The sequence below is a fragment of the Suncus etruscus genome, chromosome 18, assembly GCF_024139225.1.
Source record: "Suncus etruscus isolate mSunEtr1 chromosome 18, mSunEtr1.pri.cur, whole genome shotgun sequence".
In the NCBI taxonomy this organism is placed as follows: Eukaryota; Metazoa; Chordata; class Mammalia; order Eulipotyphla; family Soricidae; genus Suncus; species Suncus etruscus.
Genome location: NC_064865.1, coordinates 60,648,334 through 60,676,135, shown reverse-complemented (window position 1 = coordinate 60,676,135; position 27,802 = coordinate 60,648,334). Strand labels below are relative to the sequence as shown.

At 45.7% G+C, this 27,802-nt stretch overlaps 2 protein-coding genes across 3 annotated transcripts; both read left to right on the top strand.

The window, feature by feature from the left end:
- Positions 1-1,182: 1,182 nt before the first annotated feature.
- LOC125996034 (leukocyte elastase inhibitor-like) lies at positions 1,183-7,927 on the top strand. Its single transcript, XM_049764995.1, is given in 8 exon segments — positions 1,183-1,288; positions 1,980-2,157; positions 3,139-3,276; positions 3,807-3,924; positions 5,084-5,109; positions 5,111-5,227; positions 5,320-5,487; positions 7,429-7,927. Coding segments are annotated over 7 exon segments (1,140 nt in total). The 5' UTR covers positions 1,183-1,288; positions 1,980-1,989; the 3' UTR covers positions 7,834-7,927.
- On the top strand, positions 1,183-25,213 carry LOC125996035 (leukocyte elastase inhibitor-like). 2 transcript variants are annotated; one of them, XM_049764996.1, is made up of 7 exons: positions 1,183-1,288; positions 17,860-18,037; positions 20,374-20,511; positions 21,009-21,126; positions 22,214-22,356; positions 22,449-22,616; positions 24,709-25,213. In XM_049764996.1, the coding sequence occupies exons 2-7, from the start codon at positions 17,870-17,872 to the stop codon at positions 25,111-25,113; spliced, it is 1,140 nt and encodes a 379-aa protein (XP_049620953.1). In that variant the 5' UTR covers positions 1,183-1,288; positions 17,860-17,869; the 3' UTR covers positions 25,114-25,213. The 2 variants fall into 2 exon arrangements, with proteins under 2 accessions (XP_049620953.1, XP_049620954.1); XM_049764997.1 differs by lacking the exon at positions 1,183-1,288 and adding an exon at positions 17,311-17,376.
- The last annotated feature ends 2,589 nt before the right edge of the window (positions 25,214-27,802 follow it).

Sequence of the window (27,802 nt, the reverse complement as noted above, 5' to 3'; positions counted from 1 at the left end):
CTGCCACCATAAAGGGTCTCTGGGGGCTTGCCAGAAATGATCCCTGAGCACAAAGCCAGGAGGAAATGTTGAACACAACAGGAATGGCCCTAAACAAACAAACAAACAAAAACTCCAATGCAAGAAAGAAGGGAAAGGGGGAGTTTGAGGAGCAGAATATTTCATACACTCAACTACTGCAAATTCAGGACAATTTTCAACCACTGCTATACAAAAGGGGAACTAGCTACTCAAAAACATTTCCAAATAATAATGGACTTGAGGCCAAGCATTAATACAGCAGAGAGGGCATTTGTTTGTAACAATGCCAGTCCAGGTTCTATCCCAAGCATCTCATCACCCTTGAGCACCTCCAGGAGTGATTCCTGAGTGCAGAGGCAGGAGTGTCCCCTGATTAACCAGATAGTGCTCCAACACAAACAAATAATCTTAAAATCTTCCCTGTTTTTATAATTCAGCTATGTTCTTTCCAAGAGCTGAAAAGGCTGTGTGTTGGTGAGGGGGCTCAGAAACTTCCTCTCAGTAGTGAGTTCTGAACTGGGGTGGGAGGGAGAGATGAAGCATGCACCCAGCAGTGACAAGGCTCAATTTGGGTTTTAAACCAAATCTGTTGATGTTGTCTTCAAATTGCTCCTGTGCCCACTAGCTCCCTGTCACCAACACAAACACCACATGAATATTAACAGCTGAGAATACATTGAAGGGCCAGAACTACAGCACAGCAAGAAGGGCACTTGCCTGGCACATGGTCGACTGAGGTTTGATTTGCAGCATTCCATGTGGTCCCCTGAGCCCTGCCTGCCATGAATAATTCCTAAGTGCAGAGCCAGGAATAAGACCGTGCACTCCAGCACCACAAGGAGCAAAAAGCCTGGAGTGAATCCTGAGCATCTGAGCACTGCTGGGAATGGTCCCAAAACCAAAAAAAAAAAAAAACAAAAAAAAAACACCTCTTTGTACCCAAAGAGATACAGCAGGTGCCTGTCAAAATCACCACAACTTATAGGAGAGTCCCTAGATCCAGAGCTTCTGAAGATGCCAGCTGAGTGTCTGGAACTGAGTTTCCAGAGAGCCCAGGAAGGGAGACAAGAAAAGGCAGTTTTCTGCAGGAAGCTGGGTGTGCCTCTGGGCTCCCCTCCTTTCTCTACTGCCTGCATTGCACCAAATACCCAGGGTCCTGGTGGGGGTGGCCTAGCCCTTGGCCCCGCCCAGGTTCATCCTGCATCTATAACAAGAGCTCAGCACCCTCAGACCTCACACTCCACCACTCACTCACTCAGGAGAGCAGGTAAAGAGAGACCCACAGCAGGGCAGGGCTGGGCAGGACTGGGCCACTGAATCCCCAGGGAGAGGACAGACCTGGGTCCCAGCAGCCCCTGTACCCTGCCCCATCCCACCTCCCTACCCAGCATGGAGATCAGGGAAAATCCACCTTGGGGTTGCACTGCTCTGGGCTGAGTCTGGGTCTGCCCTGGCAGAGCAAGCCTGGGCATTGCAGTAGGGATCTGGGAGTTCTGGGAGATCTGGACCAGATGGGGTGTGGCTGTAACTGCAGAGCTGTGTTGCTAGGGTTCTTTTCCTTTGATGCAGTCTCCCTCCCACTGGATCCCCTGGTGGCCAGCTTGAAGCCTGGACTCTGGCCCACTGTCTCTTTTCAGGAGAGACAGCATGCCAGAGAAACCTTGAAGCCAGGATGGGTCCTGGGGGTCTGGCCTCCAGCACAGGACCACCCACCATGCTGTCTGGGGGAAAATGAGGCAGAAGAAAGCATAAAGGCATTGATGGGATGTTCCAGGGGCTGTCAGCAAGACTGTTGGTTCAGCAGCCCCTGTGGGCGGTGATTCTCAGCCTGTCCTCTGTGGCACTGGGCTCCCTCTACTCCCTGAAGAAACCAGTCTGTTGGCTATGTGGGGTTCAGTCCCGAGCAAGGGCCAAGAATAATCTTGGCAGGTTGTGCAGCTGTGTCCTTCTGTCCCCAGCCTGGTGACCATGGACCCCCTGACCATAGCCAACACGGCCTTCGCTTTGGACCTGTTCAAAGCTCTGAGCCATGAGGACCCCAAGGCCAACCTGTTCTTCTCGCCCTTCAGCGTGTCCTCGGCACTCTCCATGGTCTACCTTGGGACTAGAGGTGACACTCAGGCACAGCTGGCCAAGGTCAGACCCTGATTTCCAGAGGCCAATACTGCTCTGCTCACTGCATAAGTGGATGTGTCAGGATGGGTTATTTTTCCTAGTCAAGACTGGCCCTAGCACGGGCTGGAATCAGGAGGTGTCAGTGCAGGGGGGAGGTGGACAATGGGGGCAGAGCTATCCCTTGAGTCTTCATCTGCACAGGGCAGGTCTGGGGCAACTTTGGGAAGACCCACACTTTCTCCAGGGCTGGGATTTCCTAGTTTTGCTTTACATGTGATGGTTGTACCTGTTCTTTTTGCGGGAAGTGACAGAGACACTGTCTCTGCTTGAAGCCCCTGCCCTATTTGGATCCCACTGGCCTGCAGCCACTTTCTTCTCCAATGCCTTCACCCAACAACTAGCTCTCGGCCTTGAAAGGCCACGCTGGGTCATGCAGCCATTTGGCCCTATAGCAAGAGGGGAGGATGGGAGACATTTAGCTGCCTCAGGTCCTGAGCAGCCAAGGTGTGGCAATTGTGACCAAGGGCTTGTTTTGTATGTGACTGAACCATGTTCAATTCTTAGTACCCCAAATGGTCCCTGAGGACTACTATTCACGCCTGTTCTGGAGTGAACCTGGAGCGCAGAGCTGGGAGTAATGCCTGAACAGCAGTATGTATAGTCCCCAACTAATCAAAAATAAAGTGTGTTGAACTAAGGGTCATTCCTCCATTTAACTAGATGAAAGCCAATGAAAGATATTGTATCCTAATAAAAAATAAATGTATTCACCGGTTGAGCCATAGCATAGCCAGATGGTATTTCTCTTGGACGCAATTGACGCGAGTCCTATCCCTGGAATCCCATACATAGGGTTCCCTGTGATTGCCACTTTTAATTCACCACAGTAGAGCCAGAATTAACCTGAGTGCCACCAGGTACCAGATGTGGCACCAAACCAAAAATAAATGAAAAACTAACATAAAATAAATTGGTCCCAAAAGAACACGTCCTTTCTTCTAGACCCTTCATTTCGACACAGTGAAGGAGATTCATCTCAAATTCCAGAGCCTGAACTCTGCTATCAATAAACGTGGCTCTTCCTACATCCTGAGGGTTGCCAATCGGATATATGGGGAGAAGAGCTACACGTTCCTCCAGGTGAGTACATCGAGCCCCATTCGAGAACTCACAGGAAAGTGTTGAGCTTGGCCCTGCACGCCCAAGCTACCGATGTCAGTTGATATATTTGTTTCCAGCAAAATGATGCCCTATAAGCCAGAGTCCCTGCTCTTTAAAGAGATTCCATACCAAGATCCTGGGGTGGGGACTTGAACTGGGATTAATGCTTTAGAAGCAACAGTGACTTCCTGGCTCCACCAAGTGCAGCCAGTATTTGGGTGTTGATCAAAATGGTAGGGAAATTTAGGGAAATGTTGGTCTATTTTATGCAACACTGGGACTCTGTATGTATAAGACAGAAAAAAGGCGTCTCTATGTGTTTGGGTCTACATAGTGTGCATGTGTGTGTTTGATTCTAATAAATAAGAGCCAGAATATTTTGGGTGAAAGTGAAATGTAGGCCTTCTAGAACAATTTCCATTTTATTTTAAAGATTCCAGAAAACAGTCTCTGTTACTATCATTTTCATTTATTCAGGGGTGTTTCTTTCTTTCTCTTTTGCAAAATAGGAATTCTTAGATTCAACGAAAAAAATGTACGGTGCTGAACTGGCCAGCATGGACTTCCAGAGTGCATCTGAAGAGGCCAGGCAGGTGATCAATGAGTGGGTCAAAGCACAGACAGAAGGTAAGGACTGGTTTCATCACTCAGGACACTTTCTGCTCTTCCTCCAGACTCCCATTAGGTTTCCTAGATTGAAGCTGCATTGGGGGCTGGGGGTTTGGGGTGAGGATGAGTGATAGCACAGAAGGGAAGACTTTTGCATTGAATGTGTCTGACCAAGGTTCAAATCCTGACATCCCAAAGGGTTCCCAAGTGAGCCTTGCTTAGTTTTTGAGCACAAAGTCAGGAATAACCCTTGAGTTTCACAACGTGTGCCTCAAAAACACACAGACACACACAAACACATATACATGTGTACTTGCACGTGCAAAAACAGAAATATACACACAAGTAATTAGCGGCTGAAAAGCCAACAAGACGTCTTTGAAGACAATATATATATATATCTTACCCTACAAGTTCCTACCTAAAACATTTTACAAAATTTATGAATTATGAGAGTAAAAGGAAAGATCTCTGGTCATATTTCTTTTTCCCCTAAAATTGATTCAAAAAAACATACATGTGTATTGGGGGGTTCAATCTTATTGGATGGGACCTAGCCTAGGATTACTCTTGGTTGCCAATTTGTATCTTTCGTGGTACTTCCATAGCCTCATAAACCAAACCAGCAGTGGTCAAAAGCCCACTACAGAGGTATGTGTTTTGGAATGGAGTCTTGTTTCTTTATCCATGGATAACGGACCTATCTCATGGAGATTTCTCTTTGTTGAGAATAAAATCCCTATTTGGAGGTAATAAAAATAGATTCAGATTGGTAAAAAGAAACATTTACTTCATGGAGAAATACTACCTGTTCCTGAAAATTATAGCTGCTACAACACAAGGTTCATCAGAGTCACTAAAGAGGAATTAGCCTTGCTTTTAGTCCTGGTGTCCAGCTGGCTTGCTTTGAAGAAAGCACTTTTAGGATGCTACTGTACCCAGTAGGTTGGCTTATTCCATAGAAAAATTCCTGGAAAACATGACTCAAACCCAAGAAAAATAGAAACAAATGAATATGTTTGTTATGAAGCATAACTTTGCAAGTTATGGAAAGAAGAAAAATGGAAACAAATGAATATGTTTGTTACGAAACATAATTTGGCTCATCAAAAATCACTTTGGGTTTTTGACTTTAAACTATGAAACTCACACACATTCAAATTCTTTCTGGTTTCAGGGAAAATTCCAGAACTGTTGGCCGCAGGGGGTGGTGGACAGCATGACCAAACTGGTGCTCGTGAATGCCATCTATTTCAAAGGGAAGTGGCTGGAGGAATTCTCCCAACGCGCAACCCATAAAGCTCTGTTCAGGCTGAATAAGGTGAGAACCCATCACACGCACTTGCTGCCACATGTTCATGGTGCCTCAGTGCTGCATGACCTCTAACAACAACTGGTTTTTCTTCTGTTCAGAAAGACACCAAGGAGGTGAAGATGATGTATCAGAAGAACAAATTCCCCCTGGGCTACATCGAGGATCTCAAGTGTCAAGTGCTGGAGTTTCCCTACCAGGGCAAGGAGCTCAGCATGATCATCCTGCTGCCAGATGACATTGAGGATGAGACCACGGGACTCCAGAAGGTACCATGGCCTTCCAGGCCTCCTAACTCTTTGCTTTCTACTTCCTTTGAGCCTCATGTGCTGGTCCCTGAAGGGTTTACTAATAAGGAGACTTGACTTTTCTTTCCAGTTCTCGATCTTCCCATTTTCATTTCTCTACAAAAAAAAGTCTTCTGATGAAAGTTCAATTGCTGTTGGGGAGCACGTTTAGGAGGATGGTGAAAAGTGTAGGATATCACCTGGTCATTAGCAGGTCACGCTCATGCTCTCTCAGATGCATGACGTGAGGGTTAGTTGTTAGCGAAAGCATTTGTGGAAAGTAGATTCAACCAAGATAATTGAATTCAATTCTTTAACATTTCTTCTCATCCCAGTTCAACAGACAGTGGATGAGAATAGCATTTTTATTAGCTACAGCTCAGAAAGAGACACATGAGCCACGGAATGCTAGGGGCCAATCAATTGTTTGTATGAATAGGGATCTCGTTACTTAAAATAATGTTTTTATATTTTAAAATTATTTTAAAATTATACCCATTATATAATAAAAAGGATTGGATCCTCATTATTTTTATAAATGGTTCAGGTGCCCTCTGGGTTTGATAATAAGTGCTCTTTCCTAGTGTGAACTTTTCCCTACATGCCTTTTGCAACTCATTTTAAGGCTATGGTGGTTTCTGTTACCAAGACTGAGGCTAGCTCTTAAGGAATTTCAATGTTGTAAAGTCTGTCCTTGAAGTGTGGTTATCCTCTACCCTTGCCTTCCTCTAACTCTCTGTAAAGGAAAGGTAACATATGAGCCATTTGTGTGAAGAGAGGAAAAAGTTGAACGCTCATGATGCCTCTTTCAAGTATATATCCTTTCTCTTCTCTTTCCTGGTCACATGAATATAAACTCATGTAGAGAAAGCATCAGAATCCATAGAGTAATTGGGAAGCTGTTGTAACCATTAGCTGCAGTCTACAATGGTAAGGGACATAGTAGGCCCTAGAGAAGACCCAAGGTATTCCCCAGTTCTTGGTAGAGATCAGAATATACAAAAGATCATTTATATTTCCCCATGTCCCACTAATCTATTACCCAATGTGCTGACCTTGTCAGTTGCAATGTTCAACTTCTGGTGCCCAGTGCATTCAGGGATTGAGGAGGTTTCCCCCAGTTGATGACCAGCAAAGAATGAGTCTCAAGCTGATGACCAAGGACCCTTTATCCTATTCTAATATGTTTATACAAGACCAGAAGAGGAACTGGGATCTGAGCAGGACATAGCAGGAGAATAGCCAGGGACAAGTGAGGCACCAGGGAAAAGATAACCAGGAGCATTGAGGCTTAGCAATGCCTTGGGAATAACATAGTGTTGATAGGGATTTTCTCTTATTTCACAGAGATATCTGTGAGGGAAGAAGGAAACCTGGACTCAAGCATAATTAGGAACACTGATCGTGGGAAGATGCCACCCCTCTTTTTCTGTCCTTCCCAATCTCTGGAGCAGTGTCCCTGAAGCTTTCACCTCAAGAAGCATCCCCAGAAGAGTTGCTCTATAGGGTCCCACAGAAAAATGGCTTTACAGAGATTCTATCTGCCAGGCACTTCAGGAACAGCATCACAGAGGGAATTCAACAGCCCAAGAGGTCCCATAGGGATCCTGATCTTTCACTATGATTCAGCAAGCTCTAGAGAGTGGGTGCATGGATGACTAGAGGAATGGATGAATGGATGACAGATGCATGAGTGATGGTGAACTCTATGAACCAGAGTCCGTGGACTAAGATTTAGGAAGAATGGTGTACAACTCTGGTGCATTATCAGCATTTGGTGAGTTGAATGACCATGAGACATGAAGGAAACTAACAAGCAAAGTCTGCATGGGTTCATGCATTCACCTAAATTTAACTTGTTCCCCACCATCTTCAACAATGGAAACTGTCTTCAACTCTTTCCTTTTCCCATTCACATTGCAGATTGAGAAGCAGATGACTTGGGAGACACTGAATGATTGGACAAAACCTGAGAACATGTCGGTCGAGGAAGTCTACATCTACTTGCCCAGGTTCAAGCTGGAAGAGAATTACACCCTTAACTCCCACCTCACCCGTTTGGGGCTGACCCAGCTCTTTGATTCCAGCCAGGCTGACCTGTCTGGCATGTCAGGGACCAGAGATATTTTCTTTTCCAAAATTGTGCACAAGTCCTTTGTGGAAGTGAATGAGGAGGGCACAGAAGCAGCTGCTGCCACAGTGCTTGAAAGTCTATGCAGCCTGGGGGCACCAGAGAATTACTTCGTGTGTGACCACCCCTTCCTCTTCATCATCCGTCACAATGCCTCCCATGCCATCCTCTTTCTGGGCAGGTTTACTTCCCCGTAAGGAACTCATTCCCTAGGTGTAATCCCAGCTTCATTCAATGTCCATTCAGCTTGTTCAATTAGTCATAGCCTGACAAATAAAGCTACTATCCAAATCTCATCTTTTCCTGTCTGTTCAGTGCTCTTGTCTTTTGGACAAGGACCTACTTCATCTCAGTTTCTATGGGATATAAGGTGGTGATGGATTTGTAAGTCCTAGAGTTGATGAAAACAACTTTCAGACATCTGATGCTTTTATTAATTATTTTATTTAAGTACCATGACTACATAGAGTGTTCATAGTAAAGTTGGGGTTTTTTCCCCCCAAAAAATGTTATATCTAATAGAGTTTCGGTCATGCAATGTCCAGCACCCTTCATTAGGGAACATTTTCTGCCACAAGATTCTTGATATTAGAGGTTTTTGTGGAATGACTGTCTTCTGATCACCACAAAATGCCATTTTATTTTACAGCTAGAAGTTGGGCAATTAAAATAGAGACACATTTTATGTTGAAGGGAGGCTTGGAAAGAACTGTTCAATTGAAAGGCAAGTCAATACCTCAAACTGGCAGTTAGAAAATGTTTCTTGACCAGTGTAGCTCATATCCTCTCCCTTTCAATTATTTAGAAGTACTGTTAGTAGTAGTAATTGTAGTAGTTGCAGTAGTAGCAGTAGTAGTAGTCATTACCCTCTCTTTCAATTATTATTTAATATTATTATTGTTTTATTTTGGGGGCACACTTCGCAGTACTCTGACGTTACTCCTGGCTCTGTACTCAGAAATCAGTCTTTTTTTGTTTCTTTTGTCCACATCCAGTGACGTTCAGGGGTTACTCCTGACTATGTGCTCAGAAATTGCTCCTGGCTTGAGGGACCATAAGGGACCACAGGGAATCTAACCGCAATCTGATGTAAGCTAGTTCAAGGAAGGCAGATACTTTCAAGCTCTGTGCCACCATTCTTACCCTTCAGAAATTGCTCTTGGAAGGTCTGGGGACCATATGGGATACTGGGTCGCATGCAAGGCAAACATCATCACTTTAGTGCGCCACCCTTCCTGCCCTTCAGAAATCACTCTTGGAAGGTCTGGGGACCATATGGGATACCAAGTCACATGCAAGGCAAGCATCATTACTTCTGTGCTATCACTCTAGTCCTTCACTTTAGATATTACATTCTCCTTTGCCCCATATGATGGGTTAGAAGGTCTCCCTGTCTGACATCTCCTAGAAACTTTCAAAGGAGGACGGACTGATCAGCAGAGCCAAAGTAAAGTTCTCTCCACTGTTTTCTGCAAAAGCTCTTGATTCCACCATCCACGCCAGAGAAAGAGGTTGATTTCAGACAAATGCAGTGATGAGGGAAGAACTCAAATTGACTTTGCAGAAAAGAATAAAATTATGTCATGAAATAGAACTTATTAGTAACCTCACAGACTTAGAATCACATACACACTATCATAAGAACACGAGTATAGGACTTCTCATACAAAAAAAAAAAAACTTGAAAGCAAAATCTTCCCTGGACAGAAAGTGGTTAAGATGCTAGCTTTGTGTGTGGCTATGGAAGGTTAATCCCCAGCATCAAAGCCGGTTCACCCCAGCACTGCCACAAGTATTCTTTTACACACAGCCAAGAGTAATACCTGAGCACTCTCAAGTGTTGACAGCAAGCTAAAAAAAAACATATTCTCTGCTAAAAATAATAAGAGACCAGACCACCAATTCAAACAGATCAACATATAGATTAAAACACACTGTATGCTTAAGAGGGAAATAAAAAGTAAACAGAGTTCAAAAACACTGTCAGAAGCAGATAGTTATCCAACCAAGATGCAGAAGAGGACAAAAATGTGGGTGAGGCAGTTGCAAATTATCAGGGTAAAGAAAAGGCACTTTCCTGAGAGTCACATTTGACTCCAAGAGAGCATAAATGGCAAAACATGAAAACACAAATGGGAAAAAACCCTTGAAACTAAGACCTTGCCCTTCTCATTCTTTCCCAGGTGGCACTATGCACACAGCAATCGGTCCAAATCTCTGGTGATTTGATATCCCTGACTCTCCTGGGTGGAAAGACACACTGGGGATTTCCTTTTAGAAGCAAGGGCCCCCGGGCCTTGAGAATCATGACTATGAAGCCTGACACTCAGCTTCTGCCTGGTGCTATGTCTTCCATGGTTTCCAGCAGGGGCTAGCTGTGGACAGTGTGCTGAGTCTGAAACAAGTCCCTGTGCCATGCCATCTCTTTCTCAAGGGCCACACGGACAATCAGAAGGACCAAGGACCAGCTGATATCAGGGAGAATATGCTCTTCTCCTAAATACAGAGCCAGTAGTGAGATCTGAGCATGGTTGGGTGTGTCCCCCAAACCATAAATATAAAATAAAAATACGAACACATTTGCAAAAAATAAATAAATAAATAAAGTTGTTTGCCACTAAGATATTTGATAGCTGCCTGTCAGAGTTACCCCATCTTAGTAGTAGAGTCCCCAGAGCCAGAGATCTGCGAAATGCTAGCTCAGTGCCTGGAACTAGGTTTCCCTCAGAGCGAAGGGAGGGAGATGTGGCTTGATGGAAACTGAGCGAAGGATGTTGCAGGGGCCTGTGGGCTCCCTTTCCTTTCACCACAGTATGCTGGGAAACCCACCCCCACCCCCAGAAATTTTTGGAATTCCTGATGGGGATCGCCAAACCCTGAGCCCACCCTTGTTCCTCTCCACAGCTGTAACAAGGGCTCAGCTCTCAGACTTCAACCTCTACCCCTCTCAGGAGAGCAGGTATAGAGCTACTCATGGTTGGGGCTCTGGGTGGGAGAAAGGACACAGTCCCAGGTCCCAGTGGTCCCACAAAGCCCACTTGCCTCACTGGCCAGCCTGGAAATTATGGAAACCCCATCTCAAGGTGCATGGCCACATGGGTCTAAAGGGCACAGAGTGTGCCTGGTGTTTGTGTTGGGAATCCTAGCACACCTGAGGGATTTGGTCCATGCTGGGGCATGGCTGCTGTTAGGGAGCCAGATTGTTCTGTTTTTTCCTTTCCCAGAATCTCCTTCCCAGGGGCTTGTCCTGGTGGCCAGCATGGAGCATGGGTTCTGGCCTATGTGACACTCTGCAGGAAAAACAGCAGGGGAGAGACATAATTTAGAGCCAGAACTGGAATCTCCAGCACAGAGCACCCACCCTGCTGTCTGGAGAAAACTGAGGCCGAGGAAGGACAAAGGTGCTTGATGAAATGTCTCTCAGAGGCTGTCAGCAGAAGGGTCGGTCCAGCTGTCTAGCAGAGTCCCTGGGCAGTGCTGGTCCACTTCTTCTTTGTGACATTGGGTCTTTCTTCACCCTGAAGAAACCAGCCTGGCTGGCCATGTTGGTTCAGGTCAGAGCTAGGAGCAGGGGCAGAAGGGGGCCCTGAGCCCTCCTTGGCAGGGTGGGCAGCTACGTCAATCTGTCCTCAGCCTGGCAATCATGGACTCCCTGATCACTGCCAACACGGCCTTTGAGGTGAATCTGTTCAACACCCTGGGCCAAGAGAAACCTATGGCCATCCTGTTCTTCTTCTCCCTTCAGCGTGTCTGCAGCTCTAGCCATGGTTATCCTGGGCACTCGAGATGGCACTGAGGCACCCATTGGGTAAACTCAGACCCCTATGCCCACAGGCCATGACTAATCTGCTCACTGCCAGTTTGAGGGGTGCTGGGATGGGGTGTGTTTCTCGACCAAGGCTCACTCTGTGCACAGGCTGGCATCAGGAGGGGATAGTACAGAGAGTGAAGGCATAGTCAGCCCCAGGGGCTGTACCTGTAAGGACCAGTCTGGGGCAGCTTCAGAGAGTCCAGAAGCTTCCCCAAGGCTGGGATTTTTGGCTCCTGCTTTGCATGTGATGGTTAAACCTGCCCTTTGCAGTGGGAAGTGAAGAGAGACTATCCCTGCATGGAGGCCAGGTCCTGGATTGGGTCCCACTCTCTTCCAGGCACTTCCTTGTCCGGTGCCTTCACTGGGCATCTGGCTCTGGGTCTTGCTTGGCCACCGGGGTTTATCCAGCCCGACAGTCACATAACAGGAGGTGAGTCTGGGCAGGACCCAGCTGCCGCAGGTCCTGACTGTGCTAGGAATCACTCCTGGCTCTATGCTCAGGGAAGACTCCTAGCTCTGTGCTCAGCATGCATTTCTGACTGTGTTCTGGACTGTGCTCAGGACTCATCTGGCTCAGTGCTCAGACTTCACTCCTGCCTTTGTGCTCAGGCCTCTGCGCTCAGGGTCCCCTGCTCTCTCTTGGTCCCTGAGTACCATAGGGGTGTCATTGCTTCCCCAGGCAGGTTCCAGCTCTGACCTGGGACCTCCCACTTACTGAGCCCCAGGAGAATGTGCAGAAACTGTGAGTCAGAGCACACCTGGTCACTCTCTTCTCTCACCCTTTTCTGGGGGTGTCTGGTCCTGAACTCATTTCAGGAGCTTGTTCCTGCCACAAAGCAGATTCTATTTCTGTGCCTCATGAGAAAGCAAACCGTCCTTCACTCTCCTAAAAAAGTTGGCAAGTTGTCAACCTTCTCACTATTAATGTTTTATCTTCTTTATTGCTTGCAGATAGTCACAGCTTTGAGTCTGTTTCTCATATTGCAACAGCTCATTTCTAGAAGCTACACAGATACTTGGGACTCTACTGTTGTGTATGTAAACATTTCCATGGGATTATTATGTTACTGATCCTACCCTGATTGGTGATTGTGCCCTATCCTAGGGTGTGACCTGACATTCTGCTCCCACTCTCCAGTGGTACCTGATTCTGCTCCCACCCTAGGGTGGTACCTGATTCTTATGTATAAAAGCAAGGGTTTGTGGAGGGTAGAGGCTTTTTTTTACTGGGGATGATTCTGGGGCTTTTGGCTTCAGCCTTATGCACATAATAAAGCTGTTACCTTCAGAAGCCTGACTACCTGCTAGCTTTATACCTGCTGCATTCACCTAGAACCGCCGACTGAACAGGGTAGCAGATGCGTGGTTCGAACTGGAGGAGAAAGACCTCATCCTCCATCCCTCTATCAGTCAACCCCATCAAGGGTTGACTAAAACAGACCTTTCTTCCTTTTGTCTCAAGCCAGGAACTGGCAATGCCTGATGAAACCAGAATGAACCTCATTATTTGAAATTGGTTCTTGGGGGCCGGAGAGATAGCATGGAGGTAAGGCGTTTGCCTTTCATGCAGGAGGTCATCGGTTCAAATCCAGGAGCCCCATATGGTCCCGTGCCTGCCAGGAGCAATTTCTGAGCCTGGAGCCAGGAATAACCCCTGAGCACTGCCGGGTGTGACCCAAAAACCACAAAAAAAAAAAAAAAAGAAATTGGTTCTTAGGAAGTTTAAACGTTTGCCACATGGTGAGGTGAAAGAAATTCTTTTCCCAAAAGTGAATTTCTATGCTAATCAGTGCTCAATGCAAATTGAATTCGGCTCACAGCCAAATAATTCTAATTTGTAAATAGACTTCTTTTTAAAGTTCTAAGTTCAATAGCTTGAATTCATAGACATAAGATGCATCAGTTGGTCGGGCTGCATATAATTTTGCAGAGAAGGATAAAATTACTTCATGAAATATAACTTATTAGTCACAATCACAAACATAGAAACACCACCCCATCATAAAATACCAAGTGTAGAACTTCTCATATAAAAACTTAAAAGCACAATCTTCTCTGGGCAGAGAGTTGGTAAGACACTTGCTTTGTGTGTGGCTAATGCTAGTTCTATCCTAAGCATCACAGATGGTTCCCCCAAGAATTGCCAGAAATGATTCCTGAGTACATAGCCAGGAATAAACACAGAGCAATAACACAGAGTATTGACAATAAACTAAAACCACCATTTTCTCTGATGAAGATAATCAGAGACAGGACCCTCCATGTCAACAGATCAATATATATTTTAAAAAAAGACCCTTGCATCTCTCCTTCAAGAGCCACACAGTCAGGGGACCTAGACTAGGTTTGGACTCAGGAAGAAGGTGTTGCTACGAATCAGGTAATAATGGCACTGGGGCTGTTGGGGTGATGGGGCCCAGACCTGATTCATTGGGGAAAATAAAAAGTATACAGAGCTCAAAAAAAATCATTGTAAACAGATAGGATCCTTCATCCAACCAAGATGTGGAGGACAACTAAGATATGGATGAAGCAGATACAATGACCAGGGCAGAGAAAAAGGCACCTTCCTGAAAATCACATTTGACCCCAAGAGAGCAGAAATGGTAAAACACGAAAATACAAATGGGAAAGAACCTTCGAACCCAAGCCCTTCCCTTCCTGACTCTTTTCTGGGCAGCAACTCTGTGCATAGCAGTTGTTCTGAATTTCTTGAGATTTGATATTGGCAAATGGTCCCATTCCTGACTTCCCTGGGTAATGTGGGGCAAGGACATAGTTATTGGCAGGAAGTACCCCCAATGCTTTCAGAATCATGAGCATGGACTTGTCCATACAGCTTCTGCCAGGGCCTATATGTCTTTATGGGGTCTGGCCAACGTCTGGTTGTGGACAATGTTCTCAGTCTAAAACAAGTCCCTATGCTGTGTCATCTCTCCTTCAGGAAACACACTGATAGTCAGGGGATCCAGGACTAGCTTGTATTTAGGAAGAAGGTGGTGCTACAAATCAGGTAATAGCACTGGGACTGTTGGGGTGATAGGACTCAGGTCTGATTCAGACTGATTCACCCTGAAGAGGGGTTCCCAAGTTTCATCACTGAGCTGCATCAGAGAGATGAGGAACACATTTGAGGTGACTCTGAGGCCTTCTTCTCCTGCTGCATTAAGTATATTCTTTACAAGGCCAGAGTGCTAGCATAGCAGGGAGGGTGCTTGAATACATTCAGCCAACCCAAGTTTGATTCTCAGCATCCAAAGTATCCCCTATGTCTCAGTACAGAGCCAAGGATGCTGGGTGTGGCATCCCCAAAAGAACCCTACCCAAATAATAGCTGAAATTCATTCATACTAGAATTCATCTGGAATAAAGAGAGAATGGGAAATTTCATAAGAATCTGTCTTCTCTCACAATGTGTATCTAGGGCAAGAGGCAAAGTGTTGTTTCTCACACTGGATGAACATAGCATTGTTTCTCCAAACCCCAGAGGATCATCTAGAAGGAGCAACCAGGAGTGTTTGGACACTAAAGTTTCCACATGACATTTCCACATGCCAATGTCCTTCTAGAAAGGGGCAGAAGTGCTGAGTGTGGAACAGAGGGTGATCTGCATTAGACATGTATGTATTGTATTGTATGTCTCCTTTGATGATTCATTCTTCCTGTGCCTCCACCCATCTTCTCTCTCAGTCCTAAGAACCATCCTGGAGTCTATGGTGTTGATGCTCAATGATGTCCAGTGATAGATTTGGGGTCGGGGGAGTAGGAGCAGAGAAAAGCTTAGACTCTCAGAGCGCCCATGTGGGAAGGATTCCTCTGTCCCTGGAAGGACCATCAGCTGCTTCTCTAGAGGGACACTTCCTTGCAGGTTCTGGTTCAGACCCTACAGAGGTCCAATGACCTGATTGTGTCCCAGAAAACAGACCAGCGCCCCAACCATCGTGAACAATCAGATGGTGCCAGCCCCATGAAGGCCTCCTCCCTATTTTTCATAGTCAACCCTATATAGCCCCATCCCAAAAGTGAGGGGTAGAAACATCCTGGTCTCAGGCCTGCAGCCCCAGACCTCCTAGGTTGCACTGACTGGGCTGGCCTGGTCTCCTGTCCAGAGAAAGTGCTGTGAACTTGGGTTGCACCTGGAGCACAGAACAGCCCCTGGGAGGTGCTTGTCCAGGAGTATCATGTCCTAGCACTTCAATGACAGTAGAGCATGAGAGAATCTCATAAATGAGACCTCCCCTGGGGTTCTGTTTCTGGGGCAACCCGCAGCACCCAGAAACTTTGCTCTGTGTCTCCACACTGCCACCCTGTGGAGGGACCAGGAATAAAGCCACAAGGCTGATTCTGCTTGGCAAGGAGTCAGTTGGATGAGTTGGGCTGTTGGAAAGGGTCATGTGTTGGGGGATATAAGGGGAGGTCATTAGGTCTGTGGGCACAAGTGTGTGTAAGTGTGTGCCTGAGTATAAATGTGTATGTCCTGACCCAGCCCTGGGAAAAACTAGCCAGGATTGAAGGTCTTAGGTCCCTGAAAGACAGTGATGTGGTCCCTTGGTGTGGAATCGGTCCTCTTCTAAAGAGTCCTGGAGTTTCTGCATTTATTTTTGGGATTTTTTTTTTGTGGGAGGTAGGGCCATACTCGGTGATGCTCAAGGGTTACTCCTGGCATTGCGCTCAGAAATCACTCCTGGCTTGGGGGACCATATGGGGTGCCGGAGAATCGAACCACGGTCCGTCCTAAAGTGGGGAAGGGTGAGGAACAGAATTATTTCATACACTCAACTACTGCAAATTCAGGACAAATTTCACCCACTGGTATACAAAAGTGAAACCAGCTCCACAAAATACACACACACACACACACACACACACACACACACACACCACAACAACAAGAACATCCCCAAATAATAATGGCCTTGAGGCAGATTGTTAATACAGAGAAGAGGGCATTTGTGTGTGAACTTGGGGCCCCAGGTTCAATCCCATTTAGTCCCTTGAATACCTCTAGGAGTGATTGCTGAGTGCAGAGGCAGAAGAGTCACCTGATAAACGAGGTGTGGCCCCAACACAAACAAATAATCTTGAAATTCTTCATTCCTTGATGATTCAGCTCTGGTCTTTCCAGGAATTGGGCAGGCTGTGTGTTGGTGAGGAGAGTCAGAAACTCCCTCTCAGTTGTAAGTTCTGATCTGGGGGTGGGAGGGAGGGATGAAGCCCCCACCCTCCACTGTTTGATCTAGCCTTCAAATTGCTCTTATGCCCACTAGCTCCCTGCCATCAACACAAACACTACATGAACATTTTCAGCTGAGAATACATTTAGGGACCTGAGCTATAGCACAGCGGGAAGGGCACTTCCCTGGCCCATGGTGGACCTGGGTTCGATATCCAGCATCCCATATGGTCCCCTGAGCCCTGTCAAGAATAATTCCTGAGTGCAGAGCCAGGAGTAATCCCCCTTGCCACCCAGCTCTGACCAACACAAAGCCTGGAGTGAGCCCTGAGCACCTCTGGGTGTGGCCCCCAAACCAAAATAAATAAATAAATACGTTTAAAAAATAAAAATAAGAAGAAAAAAAGCTCTTTGCCCCCAAAGAGATATGGCAGGTGCTGTCAAAGTCACCCCAACTTAGTGGGAGAGTCCCTAGATCCAGAGCTTCTGAAGATGCCAGCTGAGTGCTTGGAACTGGGATTCCCAGAGAGCCCAGGAAGGGAGACAAGAAAAGGGAGTTTTCTGCAGGAAGTGGGGTGTGCCTCTGGGTTCCCCTCCTTTCTCTACTGCCTGCCTTACACCCTGGACACCCAGCGCCTTGCAGGAAGTCCCGGTGGGGGTGGCCTAGCCCTGGGCCCCGCCCAGGTTTCTCTTGCAACTATAACAAGAGCTCAGCGCCCTCAGACCTCACACTCCACCTCTCACTCAGGAGAGCAGGTAGAGAGAGACCCGCGGCAAGGGCAGGGCGCTGGGTTGCCAGGGAGGGAACAGTCCTGGGTGCCAGCAGTCCCCGTGCCCAGCCCCACCCGGCCTCCCTGCCCATCCTGGAGGTTATGAAAACTCCACCGGTGGGTTGTGCTGCTCCAGGGCTGAGACCGGGTCTGCATTTTGCAGAGCAAGCCTGGGCATTGCAATGGGGATCTGGGAGCCCCTGGGGAATCTGGGCCCAGCTGGGGAGTGTCGGCGGCTGGAGGGCTGGGTTGCTAGGTTTGTTTTCCTTTCCTGGAATCTCTTTCTCAAAAGCTCCTCCTAGTGGTCAGCTTGGAGCCTGGGCTCTGGCCTGTGTGTCATTCTGTAGGCAACACTGGAGTCCCCCCTCTCCCTGATGAAACCAGCCTGTCTAACTATGTTGGATTCAGTTCAGAGCAGAGGCCAAGAGGAACTCTTGGCGGTTGAGCAGCTGTGTCCTTCTGTCCCCAGCCTGGCGACCATGGACCCCCTGACCACAGCCAACACAGCCTTCACTTTGGACCTGTTCAGAGCCCTGAGCCATGAAGACCCCACAGCCAACCTGTTCTTCTCGCCCTTCAGCGTGTCCTCAGCACTGGCCATGGTCTACCTGGGCACACGTGGCAGCACTGAGGCACAGCTAGCCAAGGTCAGACCCCGACACACAGAAGCTGCTCCTGCTCTGCTTACAGCATGTGTGCGGGTGCTGGGATTGGGGAGAGTGCTTTCTGGTCAAGACTGGCCCTAGGCATGATCTGGTATCAGGAGGGATCACTACAGAGTCAGGCAGTGAGGGCAGAGCCAATCCTTGGTGCTGCAACTGCACAGGGCAGGTCTGGGGAACTTCGGAAAGTCCAGAACCTTCTCCAGGGCTGGGATTTCCTGGCCTTGCTTTGCATGCGATGGTTGTACCTGCCCTTTGTGGTAGGAGATAATGAGAGACTGTCCTCCTTTCAGGGAAGTCAGGGAACTGTTTTAGGTCCCTCTGGCCTGCAGCCACTTCCTTGTCCAGTGCCTTCACCCGGCATCCAACTCTGGGCCTCGATGGGCCACCCTGGGTCATGCAGCCAGATAGTCCCGTAGTAAGAGGGAGAATGGGTGGGACTTAGCTGCCTCTGGGCCTGGCTGTTCTTGGACTTTCTCCTTCCTGGCTCTGTAGTCAGGACTCAATTCCTCCCTCTTCTGTGCTCAGGGCTTACTCCTGGCTCGGTGCTCGGACCTCTCTCCTACTTCTGTGTTCATGATTTACTCCTGCCTCTGTGCTTAGTGGACCCTACGCAGTATCAGGAGTAGGACCAAAGTCAGCTGTGTGCCAGGCAGCTGGGCCCCCTGCTCTCTCTAGGACCAGAAGCAGCCAAGGGGTGGCCATAGTGACCAAGACTGGTTTCCACTCTGATGGGAAAACTCCCTTTTCCAAGCCCCAGGGGAAGGTGCAGCAACCTTGAGTCAGAACACACTTGGCCACCTTCTTCCGTTACCTGTCACTGGGGAATTCCAATCCTGGGTTCCAAATCATGAGCTTGTTCCTGCTACTTCTGTGCCTCATGGGAAATCGAATCCTCCTCCGCTCTGATAAAAAACACTGCCAAGGTTTCAATAACCGCCCACTTTTTTTTTTTTTTTTGAGTAAAAAATCAGTGCATTTCTTTTCATACAGGTAAGACAGCTCTATAAGAGATTCCGCCTTTTCCACTCCAAAACAAATGAGGGCCATGAACAAGGCTCAGGGATGTAAGAGGTCAAGTCTTAAAATGTGTGAGTTCTTAGGTTTGGTCCCGGACAACAAAAACAACAAACCATGAGATGGAGAATCTTAGAACTGGATGACTTGGCCCTTTATTTTCTTGTCTCCTCCTAGTTCAACCTTATTTATTTATTATTTTTATATCCTTTATGGCTTGTAGAGAGTCATACCTTCTAGCTTGTTTCTCACATTACAACAGCTCAATTCTAGCAGCTATGCAAACATCTCTCTATCTCAGGGCATACTGGACTTCGGACTCTATAACGTATTTTTCTTCCTCTTGCTTTAAGCAAGGAAACGACGAAGACTGGTAAAGCCCAAATAAATCTCTTGATCTCGGGAACTGGCTCTCAGGAAATTTGAGTTTTTGCCACATGCTGATGTGAAAGAAGTTGTTTTCCCATAAGTGAATTTCTTCTATGCTAATCTGTGCTATAAGCAACCCATTCCAAGTGCATTGTCTAGTTAGTACACTTGCATTAGTCATTATTTTGGTGACTCATGTCTGAGAACTTTTAACCTAATTATATGTGATAGAAAGAGTCACAGAACCTGCTCATATCGATTTCTTCTTTGGGGAAATGAGGCAAAATACAGATTTGTATTTTGTTCATTAACTGTCATATTTGTAGGACTACAACCATAACCAAAATAGCACAAAAACGTCTTTTCATGTCCAAATGATCCTGTTTTATGAAACTCTTTATCATTGATTCTCTTGAAAAATAATGTTTTGGGGTACAGGAGAGAGAATGCAGGAATACTGTGATTAAAGGGCTTGTTTTGCATGTGACTGAACCATATTTAATTCCCGGTACCCCATATGGTTCTTGAATACTGACAGGACTGATCCCTGAGCACAGAGCTGGGAGTAATCCCTGAGTACCACCATGTATGGTCCCCAAATAAACAAAAATAACAATGTTTTTAACTAGGAATTTTCCCTCCATTTAATTACATGAAAGCCAATGCAAGACATCGTATCATAATAAAAAAATTAATATGTCCAGCGCTGGAGTCATAGCATAATGGGGAGGGCGTTTTTCTTGTATGCAGCTGACCTGGGTTCAATTCCTAAGACCCTATACATAAGGTTCCCTGAGCCTGTCAGGAATAATTCCTCAATGTAGAGTCAGGTGTAGTCTGAGTGCCACTGGGTATCAGATATGGCACCAAACCCAAAAATAAATAAACAAAACAAAATAAATACATTCATAAAGAGCATGCTTTTTTTCTTCTAGACTCTTCATTTCGACACAGTGAAGGAGATTCATCCGAAATTCCAGAGCCTGAACTCTGATATCAATAAACGTGGCTCTTCCTACATCCTGAAGGTCGCCAACAGGCTATATGGAGAGAAAAGCTACAAGTTCCTCCCCGTGAGTACTTCGAGCCCAATTCTAGAACTCACTAGAAAATGTCAAGCTTGACCCTGCATACTCACGCTACAGATGTCAGTCGAAATATTTATGTTTCCAGCAAAATGATGTCTTATAAGCCAGAGTCCCTGTTCTCTGAAAAGATTTCACTCCATGGTCCTGGGTGAAAGCAAAGTGACTCCCTGGCTCCCCACAAGTGCAGCCAGCATTCGGATGTTGATGAAAATGATAAAGTTTATGGAAGCCTTGGTGTGTCCGTTTTATGCAACACTGGAACTCTGTGTGCTTAAGACAGACAGTAGACGTCTCTTTATGTGTGTCTACATGAATGTGTGTGTGTTTGATCCCAATAAATAGGAGCCAGATATTTTGAGTGACAGTGAAATTTATGCCTTTTAGAGCAATATCTGTCTTATTTTAAAGATTCCAGACAACAGCCTCTCTTCATATCATTTCATTTATTCAGGACATTTCTTTCTTTCTCTTTTGCAAAATAGGAGTTCTTAGATTCCACTAAAAAAATGTATGGTGCTGAACTGGCCAGCGTGGACTTCCAGAGTGCATCCGAAGAGGCCAGGCAGGCGATCAATGAGTGGGTCAAAGGACAGACGGAAGGTAAGGGCGGGGCACAGCATCACTCACCAGATTTGCTCCTGTTCCTCCACCCTTTCAAGAGATTTCCAAAAGTTAAGCTGCAGCTGGGAGTTGGGGGGGAGGGCGTAGTCATAACACAGCAGGGAGGAATTTTGCTTTGCATGTGGCTGACCAGGATTCAAACCCTGGCATCCCATAGGGTCCCCCAAGTGAGCCTTGATTGCTTTTTGAGCACAGTTAGAAATATCCCTTGAGTTTCACCCAGTGTGGCCTGCCCAATACACAAACACATACATACACACAAAGAAACTAGCAGCTGAAAAGCCAACAAGATTTCCTTGAAGACACTATACATATATCCTACCCTACATGCTCCTGCATATATTTTACAAAATTTGTAAATTATGACTGTAAAAGGAAGGATCTCTGTGGTCATATTTCTCTTTCCCCAACATCACATCTAAGAAAAAAGACATGGTTTGTGTGTATGTGTGGTGGTGGTGGGAATACAGTCTTATTGGATGTGACCTAGTATAGGGATCACTCTTGGTTCCCAATTTGCATCTTTCATGGTAGTTCCACGGCCCTGTATACAAAACCAACAGTGGGTAAAAACCCATTACTCCAACACAGTGGTATGTGCTTTTGGATGGAGTCTTGTTTCAATTTCCATAGATAATGGTTCTGTCTTGTGGAGATTTCTCTTTCTTGTGAGAATAAAATCCCTATTTGGGTATCATAAGAATGGATTAATATTGGTAATAAGAAACATTTACTTCATGGATAAGTATTATTTGTTCTTGAAAATTATGACTGCTCACAACACAAGACTCATCACAGTCAACGAAGAGGAATTGATCTTGTTTTTAGCCCTGGTACCCAGCTGGCATGCTTTGAAGAGGGCACTTTGTCTTCCTACTGTAGCCATGAATTGGCTTATGCCATGAAAAGTCCCTGGAAATCCCTCGCTTAACTCCAGGTGCAGGGAAAATAGAAACGAATGAATGTGTTTGTTATGAAGCATAATTTTGCTCATCAAAAGTCACTTTGGATTTTCAATTTTGATCTATGTCTTTTACTCATACGCACAAATTCTTTCTGATTTCAGGGAAAATTCCAGAACTGTTGGCTGCAGGGGTGGTGGACCATATGACCAAACTAGTACTGGTGAACGCCATCTACTTCAAAGGGAAGTGGCAGGAGGAATTCTCCAAACAGGCCACCCAGGAAATTCCATTCAGGTTGAATAAGGTGAGGCCCCATCACACGCACACACTGCCTCATGCTCATGGTGCCTTGGAGTTGCATGATCTCTAACAGCAATTGGTTTTGCTCCTGTTCAGAAAGACACCAAGAAGGTGAAGATGATGTATCAGAAGAAAAAATTCCCCCTGGGCTACATCGAGGACCTCAAGTGCCGGGTGTGTGAACTTCCCTACCAGGGCAAGGAGCTCAGCATGGTCATCCTGCTGCCAGATGACATTGAGGATGCGACCACGGGCCTCCAGAAGGTACTGTGGCCTTTCAGGCCTCCTAATTCTTTGGTTTCTGCTTTCTGTGAGCCTTATCTTCTGGTCCCTGGTGGGTTATCTAATGAATCTGGACTTTTCTTTCCAGTTTTCAGTTTTCCCATTTTCATCTTCTACAAAAATAAGTCTTCTGGTCAAAGTTCAACTGATGTTGGGAAGCACTTACAAGAGGATTGTGGGATGGACTGGTCATTAGCTGGTCATGCCCACACTCTCCACGAGCCATGATGGGAGGGTTGGTTGTTACAGAAAGCATTTGTAGAAAGTAGATTCAATGTGGATTATTAAATTCAATTCTTTAACACTTCTCACCCCAGTTCATCAGAAAGTAGATTGTGAACTGCATTTTCATTAGCTACAGCTCAGAACGAGACCCATGAGCCAGGGTCTTTAAATTTTTTTAAATATTTTTTCTTTTTTGGATTTTGGGTCACACCTGGCAAAGCTCAGGGGCTACTCCTGGCTCTGCGCTCAGAAATTGCCCCTGGCAGGCTCAGGGAATCATATGGGATGCCGGGATTCGAACCACCATCTGTCTGCACTGAAGGCCAACGCCCTACCACTGTGCTATCTCTACAACTCCCAAAAATAATGTTTTTAAATATTTTTAAAATTATTTTAAAATTATACCCATTATTTAACATAATGGATTGGATCCTCATTGTTTTTTTTTTTTTAAATGGCTCAGGTGCCCTCTGGATTTGAGAGTAACCCTGTTTCCTAATAAAAACTTTGCCCAACATGCCTTTTGCAAGTCATTTAAAGGCTGTGGTGATAGCATCTCTTATTAAGGCTAGGGCCAGCTGGTAAGGAATTTAGATTTTTTAGGGTCTCTCCTTGCAGTGTGGTTCTCCACTACCCCTCCTCTCTTCAAAAGCTCTGTAAAAGTGGGGCTTCCTGTGAGTCATTTGTGTGTAGAGAGGAAGAAGTTGAACTCACATGATTCCTCTTTCCGGTGTGTTTCTTTTCTCTTCTCTTTCCTGGTCACATGAAGAAAGTCTCATATAAGAATGCATCAGGACCCATACAGTTAGTGGGAAGCTGTTCTAAAAATTAGCTGCAGTCAACAATGGTAAGGGACATAGTTGGCCCTACACAAGGCCCAAGGGCCTCCCCAGTTCTCAGTAGAGATCAGAATATACAAAATATCCTTTAAATTTCCCCTTATCCCACTGACCTCATTACCCAATGTGCTGATCTTGTCCGTTACAATGGTCAACTTCTGTTCCCCAATGCATTCAGGGATTGAAGAGGTTTCCCCCAGTTGATGACTAGCAAAGAATGAGTCTCAAGCTGATGACCAGAGACCTTTTAACCTATTCTAATATGTTTATAGAAAACCAGAAGAGGAACTGGGATACGAGCAGGCCATAGCAGGAGAATAGCCAGGGGCAAGTGAGGTGCAAGGGAGAAGATAACCATGAGCATTGGGGCTTAGCAATGCCTTGGGAATAACGTAGTGTTGATAGGGATTTTCTCTTATTTCACAGAGCTATCTGTGAGGGAAGAGGGAAACCTGGAGTCAAGCATAACTAGGAACACTGTGGGAAGATGCCATCCCTCTTTTTCTGTCCTTCCCAATCTTTGGAGCAGTGTCCCTGAAGCTTTCACCTCAAGAAGCATCCCTAGAACAGTTGCTCTATGGGGTCCCACAGAACAATGGCTTTACACGGATTCTATGTGCCAGGCACTGCAAGAACAGCATCACAGAGGGAATCCAACAGCCCAAGAGGTCCCATAGGGATCCTGACTCTTCACTGTGATCCAGCAAGCCCTAGAGGGTGGGTGGGTGCATGGATGGCTAGAGGATTGGATGAATTGGAATGGGTGACAAATGCATGATTGATGGTGAACTCTATGAACCAGACTCCCTGGACTAGGATTTAGGAAGAATGGTGTACAACTCTGGTGCATTATCAGCACTTGGTGAAGTGAATGACCATGAGACATGAAAGGAACTAATGAGCAAAGGATTGCATAGGTCTATGCGTTAAACTAAGACCTAACTTCTTCCCCACCATCTTCAACAATGGGAACTGTCTTCAACTCTTTCCTTTTCCCATTCACATTGCAGATTGAGAAGCAGATAACTTTGGAGAAACTGAATGAGTGGACGAAGCCCGAGAACATGTCAGTCGTAGAAGTCAATGTCCACCTGCCCAGGTTCAAGCTGGAGGAGACATACAGCCTTAACTCCCACCTCGCCCGTCTGGGGCTGACCCAGCTCTTTGATTCCAGCCAGGCTGACCTGTCTGGCATGTCAGGGACCAGAGATCTTTTCATCTCCAAAATTGTGCACAAATCCTTTGTGGAAGTGAATGAGGAGGGCACTGAAGCAGCTGCCGCCACGGCTGCCATTGCCACCTTCTGCATGCTGATGCCAGAAGAGCACTTCGTGTGTGACCACCCCTTCCTCTTCATGATCCGTCATAATGCCTCCCGCAGCATCCTCTTTATGGGCAGGTTAACTTCCCCGTAAGGAATTCAGTCTCCTATGTCTAATCCCAGCTTGGTCCAATGTCCATTCTGGGTGGCCAATTAGTCATAGTTTGACAAATAAAGCTATTATCCAAACTTCATCTTTGATCCTGTCTGTTCAGTGCCATTGTCTTGGAGACAAGGACCTAGTTCATCTTAGTTTCTATGGGAAATAAGTTGGTGATGAGTTTGTAAGACCTCAAGTTGATGAAAACCACATTGACACATCAGACTTATTTATTAATTATTTTATTTAAACACCATGAATACAAAGGTTGTCCATAATAAAATTAGGTTTTTCTTCCACAGAAAAAAAGTTATTTATAATTGAATTTCAGTCATGCATTGTCCAACACCCTTCACCAGGGCACATTTCCTGCCACCAAGACACTAGATTCTTGACACTGTAGGTTTTTGTAGAATGACTGTTTTCTCCTGACCACAAAATTATAGTTTTATTTTATAGTTAAAAGCTGGAAAATTGGGGTAGAGAGATAGCATGGAGGTAAGGCATTTATCTTGCATGCAGAAGGTGGTTTGAATCCCGGCATCCCGTATGGTCCCCAGAGCCTGCCGGGGGCGATTTCTGAGCGTAGGGCCAGAAGTAGCCTCTGAGCGTTGCCAGGTGTGACCCAAAAAGTAAAACAAACAAACAAGCTGTGAAATCAGAATAGAGAGACATTCTATGTTGAAGGGGGGCTGGGAAAGAACTGTTCAATTGAAAGATAAGCCAATACCCCAAACAAGGCTAGGCAGTTAGAAAATGTTTCTTGACCAGTGTTCCTCCCTTTCAGTTATTTAGTAGTAGTATTAGTATTCAGTACCCTCCCTTTCAATTATTATTTTTATTATTATCATTTTGTTTTGGGGGGCCACACTTGGCAGTGCTCAGGGCTGATATTCCTCGCTCTGTACGCAGAAATGACTCTTGGCAAGTTTGGAGACCATATAGGATGCCGGGTCATTCACATGCATGGCAAACATCATTACTGCTGTGCTATCACTCTGGTCCCTCACTTTAGATATTACATTCTCCTTTGCCCCATCTGATAGTTTAGAAGGCCTCCCAGCCTGACGTCCCCTAGAAACTCTCAAAGGAGGACAGACTGACCAGCAGAGGCAACGTAAAGTTCCCTCCACCATCTCTTCTCCACTGTTTTCTGCAAAAACTCTTGACACCACCATCCATACTAGGCAAAACAGGTTGATTTGAGACCAATTCAGTGATGAGAGGACTCAAATTGATATAAACCTTAAATCTGTTTATTAAAGCAATCACTAAAGGAGAAGAAGTATAGAATTATTCTCAATGAGCTTGGCTTAACCACACAAGATCTTCCCTTTTGGAGCTTGAGATTTATCTGACACAGGAGCCAAGTGAGAGAGAAAACACAAACTAAGACACTAGGAGCCACTATGGGTCAGGAGGACAGTTTCTGTCTCAGGCCGGTCTCAAAAAGTCTGGAACACCAATGGGAAAGAACCCAGAGTTCTCAGAGTCTAAACAGAGGGTGGAGGTCCTTTCCTGATGGTCAGCAACCAGAAAAGACTCCACAAATTTAAACCCTTTCTGCCATCTGAGCCGCAGTGGGAACCATAAAGTTTCCACCCAGTCTTGCCCTAGTTTGGCCTGTGTCAGAGTAGCCAGGATGAGTAGCTAAACATGTGTCCCCCATGATGATCTGGCAGACTCCCCAAGAGAAGAAGCAAGAATTCAGAGTCTCAGTTCAAATCCAGCCCATAATACAAATAATTCTAATTTGTAAATAGAAGTTATTTTTAAAATTCCAAGTTCAATAGTTTGGATTCTTGGACAAGATGCAGTCAGTTCAGTTGGGCTGCATATGGCTTTGCAGAAAAGAATAAAATTATTTTATGAAATCACTGTTCTTATTCTTATTATTATTCACCAGCACAGACATAGAAATACATACACCACATCATAAAAACCCAAGTGTAGGATTTCTCATACATAAATTTACAAGAGCAATCCTCCGGGGTCAGAGAGTGGGTAAGACAATTACTTGGTGTGTGGCTGATGCTAGTTTGATCCCCAGCATCAAAGATGCCCCAACCAAAAAGAGTAGGGACTGGAGAAATATCACAGAAGTAAGGAGTTTTCCTTGCATGCATCCAGTCCTGATTTTGATTCTGACATACCATATGGTCCCCCAAGACTTCCAGAAGCAATTTCTGAGCTCAGAGCCAGGAGTAAACCCTGAGCACCACCAGGTGTGTCCCTAAAACAAACACCAAAAACCAAAAACCAAAAAAATAAAATAAAATAAAATAAAATAACATCCAAAAATCATATCAATCTATACTTACAAAAAGACCCTGCATGTTTGAGTGGGAAATAAAAAGTAAACAGAGCTCAAAAACACTATTGAAAACAGATAGAATCCTTCATCCAACCAAGATGCGGAGCAGGACTAAAATGTGGGTGAAGTCGTTGCTAATAGTCAGGACAGAAAAGAGGCACCTTACCAGAACAGTAGCCCAGTGGGGAAAGAGCTTGCCTTGAACTGGGCTGACCTGGGTTTGATCCCCTTCATTTCATAGGGTCCCCTGAGTCTGCCAGGAGTGATGTCTCGTAGCAGAGCCAGAACTCCTCAGCATTGCCAGGTGAGGCTCCCCGACAAAATTAATCATCATCATCATCATCATCATCATCATCTTAGTCTTGTTTC

Coding starts and splice junctions, on each gene's coding strand:
- LOC125996035 (XM_049764996.1), top strand. CDS start 17,870: ATGGACCCCCTGACCACAGCCAACACAGCCTTCACTTTGGACCTGTTC. Junction 20,512..21,008: donor AAAGCTACAAGTTCCTCCCC/GTGAGTACTTCG, acceptor TTTGCAAAATAG/GAGTTCTTAGATTCCACTAA. Junction 22,357..22,448: donor TTCCATTCAGGTTGAATAAG/GTGAGGCCCCAT, acceptor GCTCCTGTTCAG/AAAGACACCAAGAAGGTGAA.